The sequence below is a fragment of the Dryobates pubescens genome, chromosome 39 (genome assembly GCF_014839835.1).
Source record: "Dryobates pubescens isolate bDryPub1 chromosome 39, bDryPub1.pri, whole genome shotgun sequence".
In the NCBI taxonomy this organism is placed as follows: domain Eukaryota; kingdom Metazoa; phylum Chordata; class Aves; order Piciformes; family Picidae; genus Dryobates; species Dryobates pubescens.
This window is the reverse complement of record NC_071650.1, coordinates 3,060,906-3,072,397: the sequence shown is the minus strand read 5'-3', so window position 1 is coordinate 3,072,397 and position 11,492 is coordinate 3,060,906. Positions and strand designations below refer to the sequence as shown.

At 43.1% G+C, this 11,492-nt stretch overlaps 1 protein-coding gene across 1 annotated transcript; it reads right to left on the bottom strand.

The window, feature by feature from the left end:
• Nucleotides 1-1,266: 1,266 nt before the first annotated feature.
• On the bottom strand, nucleotides 1,267-10,046 carry ETAA1 (ETAA1 activator of ATR kinase). Its single transcript, XM_054177278.1, has 6 exons — nucleotides 9,753-10,046; nucleotides 8,683-8,820; nucleotides 8,353-8,429; nucleotides 5,875-5,993; nucleotides 3,396-5,521; nucleotides 1,267-1,692 (listed from the first exon to the last, which is right to left on the bottom strand). Exons 1-6 carry the CDS (start codon nucleotides 9,979-9,981, stop codon nucleotides 1,577-1,579), a joined length of 2,805 nt encoding a protein of 934 aa, XP_054033253.1. The 5' UTR covers nucleotides 9,982-10,046; the 3' UTR covers nucleotides 1,267-1,576.
• Between the last annotated feature and the right edge of the window lie 1,446 nt (nucleotides 10,047-11,492).

Genomic DNA, 11,492 nt, shown 5'->3' with positions numbered 1-11,492 from the left:
GGACAAGGTGCCCTTTGAGGGTCCCTTCCAACCCAGTACATTTTGTGCACCTGTGACAAGGAACTGCAGCCACAGATGTAATTCTTATTGGGCACTAGCAAGGTCTTTGGTGGACATGGGGATTAGATTTCATGATCAACTAATTAGCAGCAGGAAGAGTGGCTAATACAAAAGAAAATTCACTGCTTTGAAAACCAGTGCAGTTAAATATTTCAGGACTCCACTGCAGATGGCTGTGTGCAGCATTAGTTCCTCCATCAAGCATTTTTAGTTTAACTGGATCAAAGGAAACACTTTGTCACCACTACAGGGAGAAAAGACATGGAATAATTGGGTAAATTACCAGGAGAGAACATTGAGAAGTCCATATGGAACTCCCTTTTAATTCCCCTTCCCCAGTTTTCTGCAGTATTTTCCAGAAGAGACCAGAAAAATGTAAAAAAAAAGTTTAATGATGATTTACAAATATACAATACTTACATTTTGGAAGAGTTATAAAAATGGCAAAAAGTACAGAAACCAAACAAGCTTCCTGTAACCTTTGGAAGATTCAAAGTTATTTATTTACAAAGAAAAATGACAGTCACTTTTCATAGTGTCACATGTTTACATATAAGCATTTCTCAGTTGAAAAATATCTTGCAGCTTACCCACAGGCAGTTTTAGCAGTTTGAGCTCTGCACTCATCTATCACATCAAAAATTCTATCAGACCCTGTTAAGCTGACATGACATTGCATTTTGAACAGCCTTTAGTTGGAAAAATACGTACAACCCATAAGGCTGAACTGATTCATAGCTGTTGAGATTTCACCTGATGTATTCTATAGGGCTCATGGTTTGGTAAAGTGACAGAAGCTTACTTTCTTTATAACTGTGCTTAGACAAAGGTGGTCTGATTCTGTTAGCTGAGGTATTCCCAACTCTTCATTAAGGCAATTAAAAAATACAGAAGGAAAATGTCCTTTCCAGGGTATTCTTTTTTTCACCTTATGAAACTTTTATATTCACTTCATCCTTCACAAGGTGTAATTCTTACCTAAGGGAAAGGGAGAGAAAGTGGGGATGCTTTCCAAATCCTGATCTTTTCCACTATTGGAGGCTTTCCAGAGTGCACTTTCTTTAAACCCAAACTGAAAAATTTTCTTCTACCCGAGAGGAAACCTTTGTACCTCTCAGTCTGTACCTCCTTAGGAAGAGTCTCCTTATAAATTAAAAAATACTCACAGAAGGAGAAATGCAGAATGCAGCCTAAAGACAGTTCAGACATCTTGCTCTCAGGTGTGTGTACAAACTCATGGTGTGATGATTTTTCGACTGCACCATTTCAACACACAACAGTGCATTAACTCAATACAATTTCCATTCTGATGAAGGCAGCTGAGGGCTACACACTCACAACTGGCAACTTTTTAATCAAGACTAAATACTACCAGGATGTCAGTTATGTTTCAGATCAAGACTTTTTAAACTGAGCAACAGAAAAAGGCTTGCTGTGAGCAGTTCAAAAAGTATCTTTCAGCATTACAGTATTTCTCTCCCCAAAACTTACTCCACAGACAAAACAAATTGTGTACTCAAGCATCTTTAAAGCATGCCTGCATTCTGGATTTCCTTCGTGCAAGGGCTTCTTGTTTTTTCCTTTCAATCTCTTCTTGAGAACATTTTCTATTTTTTTGTTCCACCACAGACACTGGAAATTAAAAAAAACACATATTGGAAACCTGCAGGTTAGTTCTTTATGTATTTCAACTTACCTGCTTTCAGTGTTTGGAGATCTATGGTAGGAGCATGCTGTTCTGACACACCGGGTACCCAAGTTAAAAATGGCTCATCTATCCTGTCCCCAAGGCAGGAAGGGGGATAAGATGCATGACCTTTGTAGTGCTACTGATTACTACCTCCCAATGAAAACACTGGGCTGCAGACATTTGCTTCAAGGAAATTTTACTTGGCTGCCCTTCAAGTGAACCTTGTGACATCAGGAGTCAACATAGGAGATGGTGATGGGTTAAGAAAATTAAGGCTATCAGAGTGAAAAGGGCTTTACAATTTAGTGAGTTAGGCAGAGATATGGGCATGGACATGGTATAGACAGAGGGGTCAGATACAGTACAGGTGTCACACAAATAAAACCAGAAAGGTTGGAAAAAGGTCAAAAGTAGCAATAAAAATTGGCAAAGGAGACAAGAACATGATAGCTAAATGTAATATTTTATATGTTGTGTTACAGAACTATAAATTCCCCTACAATAAAATCCTGACCTCACTGGAACCAACAGGAATGTTCCCTGTACACATCAGGAAAGTCACTAGCTTCATACACCGATTTCTGATTGATAGATATTTAATAGGTAGTCTTTCAAAATGGATAAACACAGCAAAGGCTCTCTTTGCTTCGTAAGAAAGAGGTGGCTTTGAAATATTGCATAGCAGTAATACTGAAAGGATCATTTGAAATCCATCTTTTTGCTACAGCAACATCCTTTTGCCAAAATATTAGGTACAAACAGTTGCTGTCTATCTGCAGAGAAAATCCACACCATTCCCTTCCATTTGTTTACGCTCTAGAATAGTGTGACAATAGTATTGCAGTCACAGAAGACCGATCTCTCCCCTCCCTTCCTCCTTAACACCCAAAATTGCAATCTTTCATTTATCTGCTTCTCTGCTGAGGAGGAAATACAGATAAAACACTGGCTCACAGTTGGCAGAAATTAATTTTTTGGTTGTGCTTCCTGCAAACTGAAGCTGACACAGTACACTCTAAATTGGTATTGATTAAAACTTCACCAAGCCATGAGATCAGGTGAAAACATGACTGACTGGTTCTACATTTGCCTAGCGAGTGACACCAGCGCATGGAATGTTACAGACTGTGACTTGGCAGTGGAAAAGAGATTGACCTCTTCTCTAGATGAAAGGAAATGTTAAATGTTTAGACTGGTAACACAAGAATATTTCACTGGCAATTTTAGCCTCAGAGCAAACAGCACAGGCTGAGGTTGCAGAAGCACCAAATGGTTTTGAGGTTCCAGTTTCCAGGTGTACTATAAATAAAAAGAAATGGGTGTTCCCTGCCCCACCATGAACTAGGGTGTTATGACTCATGGCCAAGATAAGTAACTTTCACTGTTTTTCTAAGTGAACTATAAATTAAAGCCCAGATTCACACTACAACATTTACTGCATATCAAAACAGTGTAAGAATATTGTAAGTTGAGAGCTGCCACTTCGAGGTCTTTTCCAACCTTATTGATTCTGTGATTCTATGATTACTGCCTGTAAAGCAGCACTGAAGGGATGAATATTGAAGCCTATTGTAAGCTATTACACAATGTAAGTATCTCTGACTTTCTAGTTACAGTCTCATGGTGATAGAACAAAGACAAATACCTGATGTAGGCAGTGCAAAAGACTCTGACAGGTGCCTCTTGAAAGGTGGTTTCTTACTGTCAAGCTTGCCGTGCGAAGCCACGTTCACCTGATTGTTGCTCCCTTCCAAAGCTTGCAGAGTAACTCCAATGGCAGAATGATTCCCTGGGGTTTCAGGCCCTAGATGAAGAGCACCCTGAGAACTGTTAACCTTTCGGAACTTGAACTTCGAAGGCACAAGTGGTGTTTTGTTACCACAACTGTTACTCAGTGTCTTTCCCGTATTACACAATGGATCTGGACTGTCTGATGTCTTCCTACTGAAACTGTTTACTGCATTAGCAGGACTTACTTCAGAACCTGCTGGCACAGAATTTGACCTGTACCATCTTCCTGGAACAGTCTTTGTGGTATCTTCAGAAGCAGCTTGATGACAGTTTTGAAGTAATGTTTGTTTACACTCCGTGGAGGTCCCCAAGATCACAGTTACAGGACTTGAGATGCTTTTACAGCTTGCCACCTGCCCTGCTGTGGCTAGTCCTTGTGCAACCTTTGATGAATTCCTACAGGAATCATTTAGTGAGAAAGTTTCCTGTTTCGCACTTGATTTTTGTGCCAAGAGGTCAGGTAGTCCTTGTTTAGCTGGGAAGCTGCAATCACCATTTGATCTGGAATTATTACTGGCTCCTTGTACAGTTTTACCTCTTTCATTTCCTTGTTTAACACCCTGGCTCTGATTCTGCTTTTCTATATCATCACACACCTGATACAACAATTCATCATCCTCACAGTTTGCATCCCAAAGGCTATCAGATTCACAAAAGGCATCTAACACCTCATCAGAAAATTTGGGCTCATTGCAGTCATCAAATGCCAGAGGGCATTTCTTTGGTATTTCAACTTGATTTAAGCAATCTGTGTTAGCTTGGTTAACCACTTTAGGTACATCACTAGGTTTTGTATGGGTCGAAACAGTGGATGATTGACAGTAAATATTGTGTTTGCTCTTTCCAGGTTTTTCAATCCATTGTTTATGAGGATTAGATCTTGAAGAAAAAGCAGTGAGAGGGTCAGTCTTAGGCTGAAGAGTTTCATTCCCATTTTTCACTTTAGCTTGTGTTGAAACAGGAATATGGTTCAAATTACTGCTTTGGGCACTTGTCCAAACAGCATTTATTTTATCTGGCTTAACATCACATTTACCATGAAAGGCTGTAGGCTCTGTCTTTGAGCTTTCTCTCTTGTATGGCCTTTGTAAAGAAAGAGATTTTGCAGTATTTTGTGTGGTTTTACTGGAATTTTTCAAAGGTGAAGACTGCAAACTGTTAGACTTGTGTACACTCCCCAAACAAGTTACTGAGCTGCAGCTACTTCTTTCCTTTGCTATGGTAGCATCACTGAAACCTTGCACAGAGGCATCTGTAGGAATTGGTGGTGCTCCTTCAGTACTTATCAGCTCAGGATTTTGGGTGATTTGCATCACAAAAGAGTCATCTGCCAATAAATCTGTATCCCAGTCATCAAAATCATCGTTATCTACTCCAGGAAGCTTGCTGGAGACCACCAATTGTGTCTTCAAAGAAGGAGGATTTTTTTTTGTCAAAGTGCAAGTATCAGGTTTTGGCAAAGTCTTGTTCCCACTTTCTAGTCCACACAGAGTATCTTTTTGATATGCCTCTGAATTACCGTTTTGCACATCTTTAATTTCTTCAGGCAGGTGTTCCTTCTCCAAGGTGCCTTTATTTTCGTGGAAACTCTTGTTTAAAGAAATACTTGATAGCTCTTGGCTCAACTGTCCACTGCATTTCTGGGTGGAGCAGTCAAAGAGAGCACGAAGTGCTAGTTCTGCCTCAAGGTCTATATTTTGACTACTGGATGGACAGTGCTCTGCAGTAGGGATGCCAGTGCTCTGGCCAACTGGCTTCAGGGACAGAGCAATATCTGTCTCAGAAGCCTCACTAAGGAGTGATCTCAGGCTCTTCATATTTACTTCACCTTCAGAATTATTTGCAGCCTCTGAGATGGTCTGGATGACATCATGACCAAGCTTCTCTTGTTCCTGAACAGCATCTAGCTCCACTAGATTTTTATCAAATTCCTTAGCCAATTTCATGAGTTCCTCTTCAGGATTTTTTATTTTAAGATCTCTGAATTAAAAAACAAACAAACAACAAAACACAAACAAAACCAAAACAAAGAATGTCAGACCTACTGAGAAGGTTTAGCCAAGCTCAATAACCTGACCACGTGAGCTGTTCATTCTCTAGTTTAACAACTACAGAGAACAAGCCTGAATCCCACTGCCTTCAATGTGCAGTCAGCATGCATTCTTTTTGGTAATTCCCCAGAAATACCCCATTAAGAAGAGATAAGAAGCCCCAGGTTAAAAGCCATTCTTATGCTAATGTACAGTTAACTTGCTTCACTGTAGGTAAAGGAACACCACACACAGTTTTGCATGAAAGCCCAGCTGTGATGGGAAGACAAAGATGGACCTTACCTTGTACAACTCAACTTGGTCCTAGCTCGCACTTTGACTGCTCCAGGCGTACAGGGAATAGCATCCTCACCAATCCACGTCCCTAGAAGGGAGCCTTCATTACAGGCTGCTTTTTCATCCTGGATGATTAAATTTATAATGCTTAGCAATTTCCTTTCACATATACATTGGACTAGACATACACCCTGCATTGGTTGAAGTTGCTAAACCAATTAACTTGGATCAAAGCTGGCTAAAGCCACAGATGGGAGCTAAACCAATACAAGCTGAGAGATTACTGCGCTGTTGCCTACTGACAGTTGTAGCACTTTAATTCTACCAATGTAAAAGAGCAACTTCAATTAACTGAGTATTGCACTGGTGCTCCAGTCTAACACTCTGTTTACCTCAGGTTTACAGATAATCAGCAATATTCACATTACAAGCTGTGACTTAGTTTACTTTGGGATACCACTAAGGAGCTAGTTGAGATGCACTCTTTGTTTCCACTTCTGGCAGCATCAGGTAATTCAAAATAAATCACATCCGGTGTGCTTCCAGACAAAAAAAATCTTAGAATCACAGGAATCATAGAAAACATCTGCTTGGAAGACACCCCAAAGATCACCCAGTCCAACCCTCAGCTCAGCACTGAAGGGTCAACACTAAACCATGTCCCTAAGCACCACGTCCACACACTGCTTGAACACCTCCACCACTGCCCTGGGCAGACCATTCCAATGTTTGAGAACCCTCTCTGTGAAGAAACATTTCCTATTATCCAGCCTGAAACTCCCATATTACAGCTTGAAACCATTTCCCCTAGTCCTGTTGCTTGCCACCCTCTTCGCTCTAACCTCCCTTCAGGCAGCTGTAGAGAGATGGAAGGTCTTCCCTCAGGCTCCTCTTCTCCAGACCGAACAACCCCAGCACCCTCAGATGCTCCTCGTAGGACTTCTTCCATTACAACTCATTTACACAAGGAGCCTTTCAACAGAAATAAGTGAAGTCTAGAAACTAAGTAAAGTTGTTTCAAAGCCTCCAAGTTCAGGCTTGGATTTGAATCCTGATCTCTCAGAGACACAACACTGCAGTGCAGAGATTACTGCCTGTAAACCAGCACAATTAAATTGAACTTCAGTAACTACAAGGGTAGTTTTGGAGCAGGCTTTCTTCTCTCAGTAATTTTGTTTTTAATGTAAACAAACAAAAAAACCCCCATAAGCAATACACAGTTGCAAGTTGAAAGTAGGCATCCATTATCAATGATTTTCCAATTCCTGAGCACAATTTATCACAAATATGCCCAAAAATGAATACATATTAAATGAAACCATTGAATAGGGCACATTGTGCAAGCTAAAGCCTACAGAACTGTTTTAGGAGTGACACGTTCTTTCCTTGCACTTAATACAATTCAAACAATAAAGCAGCACTCTTGTTTTCACTTTCCAGGCTATGGACATGAAGTTCACAGCAAGAGAGAGATCCAGGAGCAAAGATCTTCAGGTAAAAAAACCCAAATTATTCAGAATAATGAAGCAACATAATTACTGTGTTTGTATTATTGTGGAGTCTCTTATGTGTTTTGTTCTTGTACTTCAGCTCATTCAGAAACATTCACTATGTTTAAAACAATTGCCACATAAATGCAGTAGGTGAAGCTCTTATCTTTCAAAAGATGAGCTATTAAGGGTAATTAAACCACAGAATGCCAGGTTGGAAGGGAGCCCAAGGATCACTTGGTCCAACCCTTCTAAGTAATAGTAGAGTATAACTTAGTCAGCCCAGCACTGTCAAGATGAGTCTGAAAACAGAGCAGTGGAGGGGAATCCACTACTTTCCCTGGGAGATGATTCCAATGTCTAACTGTTCTTAAGAGTGAAACATTTTCTTCTGGAGTCCAACTGGAATCTCCCCAGGAGTAACATGTACCTATTGCCTCTTGTCTTTTCCATGTGACTCCTTGTATAAAGGGCATCATCTTCTTCTTGGTAGCCAGCCTTTATGTACTGGTACATGGTAATAAGGTCTCCTCTAGGCCTTCTTTTCTCAAGGCTGAACAAGTCCAGTTCTCTCAGCCCTTCCTCACGTGGCAGGGCTTCCTGTCCTCTGATCATTCTTGTGGCCCTTCTCTGGACACTTCCCAGCCTGTCCATATCTTTTTTATATAGCAGGGACCAAAAGTGAACACACTACTCCAAAAACACAACAACATTCCCAGGACCAGGGGCAACAACTTGTATTTTGAAAGTAAAACTTTCTAAAAGGGAGCTGCTGGAAGTCCACTTTAATAACACATCCTTTTCTTACAGCATCTGTGGCTCCTAAGAGCAACCTACCAAAAGCTATGCTCATGCTTTTAATTCAGTCCAGTTTTATGAACGTGTGAACACCATTCTTACTGTGAGATACTGTAACTAAAACTTCTCTAAGGCTGAACACTGTTCTGTTTGCTTGCAGCATCTGCTGGGCATGGTTTTAGAAAGTAACAATTACCTGAGGAGCAATACGATTAACAATGTCTGAAATTTCCACTGCACATCTACTGGGAAAGAGTTTGGTTTTTCCATTGCCTATGAAAACAAACAAACAAACAAACTCCTTAAAACTTGCAAAAGATTTCAATTTATGAAGTGTGGTGTTGAGTATGTGTTAAAATCAGCTCAGTTCAGCACTATATTGAAGAATGTAGGGGCTTTTAATTAGAAGGTCAAACCAAACAAGCTAGTGACAGTGACAGAAAGGGACCTTCTTCAAGAAATTTGGTACACTCCCATTCCATATCCCCAACAGGTGCCCTGAAGTCTGGTTTTTTGTTAGCATTACCTAGTCTGCATGCAATGGGTGAATGAGGATCCCAAAAGATTTCCTGCTGTGCATCGGTGTCATTATGGGGAGAGCTGAACGTAGGCGGTCGGGATTTCCTGCTCAACGATCTCTTTGGTGTTTTATGTAGGCATGACTCTGGGAAACAGAAAGATGATCCTAATTAAAAACAACAACACGTAAAGTGGCCAAAAGAACTTGGAACATACAATGGCATGAGGCATGAAGAAGGTGCTTTAGGAACTTTCCAGAATAAAAATCAAGCTCATACTCATCAGCTTTACTTAAAACTGGATCATTGTTTACAAGCAGACATTTAGCAGGGAGTATGACTCTTATCTTTGCCAGTGACATCACCACAGACATAGCAGAGCACGGCATGACACTGACAGCTATATGCACAGCATCTAATGGGCAAGAACTGTCAACCCTCCTATTTGAGGAAACATAGGCTTCAGTCACCTTAGAACTGTGAATACCTACACAGGAGGATATTTTGTATTCCTGCATGCTCTGTGTGTTTTATACAGTCTGATTTGCATCCCAGCTTTAAGGGCCCCCCAAACTGTTCTGGGTCACTGCCTACCTTTGTCTATACTTCTTCCATTGGGCTTTCTCAGCTACGACTATTTAAAGGAGGAAAAACCAGCTTACAGCTGTCTCTGATCAGCATGTGAACTGAACACACTGTGAGAAGCTAAACCGCTCTCTGCCTTTAGAAATGTTGCAGATGTGGAAACGTATAGAAATAGTTTTAGAAGATGTCATTACTACAAACGTCTTTGGAGATGCTTTGCACTGAAGTGCTTACAACGGCCAGGCTTTCTCCTCTCGAGTGGATTAGTGTCCTCAGCCGGTTCTAACTCCTTTCGTGACTCCTTGACAGGGGCAGCCCCTTGGCCTACGGCACGGGCGGGGGACAGCGGGGCCGCCCAGCGGGGCATTACACCTCACCGGCCCGCTGCTCACTGGCAGGCCGCGCCTGCCCTGCTGCTCAAGGGCGGCGAGCGGAGCTGGACCGCCGCCGGCGCGGGGCCTGCGCGGACCCCCGAGAGCTGCTCCCGCCGTACCTGCAGCGCCGCGCACCGCCGCCTCCCGCGACGGCGACGGCCGGGACGCGACCGGCGCCTCCCTCGCGGGCAGGCCTCGGCCCGCGCCGCATTCCGCCCTGCCAGCCGCCGCCGCCTCCTCCGTGGGGGGCTCTGCCGGCCGCTGTCGGGTGAGGTGCTCCTCGCCGCCGCTCCGCCTCCTCAGGGCGGCGGACTTGAGGCTGGGCCCCTTCCGCCGGCTACCGGGCATGGCGGGCGCTGCAGCGGCGCCGCATCCTCCCGGCCGCCGCCAGCGCCGCCATTTTGCCGGGGAACTCGCCGCGCCGCAGCCGATTGGCTGCGCCTGCAGCGCCCCGAGCGGCCATTGGCTCCGCGCGGTGTGGGCGGGTCTACAGGCGCAGCAGGGAACTGCAGCGGGCTGACGTCTCGCGCCGCGCGCTCCTGGCGACGCCCCCTTCCTGTCTGGCTTCCTCTGACTTTCTCTTGTGTTCTCTTCCTTCCTCCCTGTCTGCCACTTTCGCTCCCTCCCTCTCTTCCACCTTTCCTCTGCTTCTGTTCCTCCATCCCTACTTCTGTTCCTCCTTTTCTTGTTTTATCCGTGCCTCCCTTCTTCTATCCCTCCCTTTCATCTTCTGTTCCTCTTACCCTCCTTTCTTCTATTCATCCCTCCCTCCCTCCTCTCTCCTTTCCCTCCTTCTCTCTCTCCCTCCTTTCCTCCCTCCGTCCTTCTCACCCTCTTTTCCTCCGTCCTCCTCTCCCTCCTTTCCTCCCTCCTTCTCTCTTTTCTTTCTTTCCTCCCTGTGGCTCCTATGCCAGCCATCCACCAGCCCAGTTGTGGTCCAGGTCTCTGCTGAGGTGCTGCAGACCCAAAGGAGGGGTGCATGTTATGTGCCCTTAAAAGAAACCCACACAGGCATGAACCATTTCAGCCCAGCTTGGGAGTTTGGAGCTGGCAAAGAGAGGCTTACAGAAGCCAAATTTGGTAGTTAAGAAATTAACGTGAGGTTCCTGAGGGACTGTGCTATTACATCATTATTTAAAACCATATAAATGCAAACACATGTATGTATTACATCATCAGGTGGATATTTCCTCCTTGGGCCACTAAACATAAATGTTTAAAGGTATCTGTGAAGCATACAGGGTCAAAGACTGAACTACTTTTGTAGGTCAAGGAGTGAACTAACTTCTTGTGTATTTGTTGCCTGCCTGGTTTTCATTTAATGGATTTGGAGTACTTTGGGATCACAGTTCATTTATAAGAGGTGAGCAGTGGATTTCAGTCTAGGATCGGGAGTATGGCTGAAGTTTTAAAATCACCAAAGAGCGATTCCCTGAGCTGTTGAAACTTTTTCATTCCACCTGAGGCCTCAGGCAAACAATATGTTTATTCACTTCTCCACTCTCATGAGTGTAATTAGAACCAGTAGAAAACTTTTTAACAAGGAAAAACTTAAGTACTATATATTAAACAGAAACTGTGTTACATACGTGGTTAAGGTTTCACAGTTTGTGACACACACACACTTCAGACATTTGAGCAATCAACCTGTTTATGTCATAGCTATCAAATATAAATCAAGAGACAAGACTGAATAAATGGGTCAAGAGTAAGGCTCAGAAATCCATCACAGACGTCTTCCCATGGCTACTGCATGATAGATCATGAGTAGATCTTTGCATTGGTCCCAAATGTAGTGAAGAGAAGCAGGGCGTTTTTGACTGCTAGTTTGCATTGTAGTAATTAAAGCTGTGATGCAT

Coding starts and splice junctions, on each gene's coding strand:
- ETAA1 (XM_054177278.1), bottom strand. CDS start 9,981: ATGCCCGGTAGCCGGCGGAAGGGGCCCAGCCTCAAGTCCGCCGCCCTG. Junction 8,821..9,752: donor GGCGGTGCGCGGCGCTGCAG/GTACGGCGGGAG, acceptor TCTGTTTCCCAG/AGTCATGCCTACATAAAACA. Junction 5,522..5,874: donor ACCAAGTTGAGTTGTACAAG/GTAAGGTCCATC, acceptor TTTTTAATTCAG/AGATCTTAAAATAAAAAATC.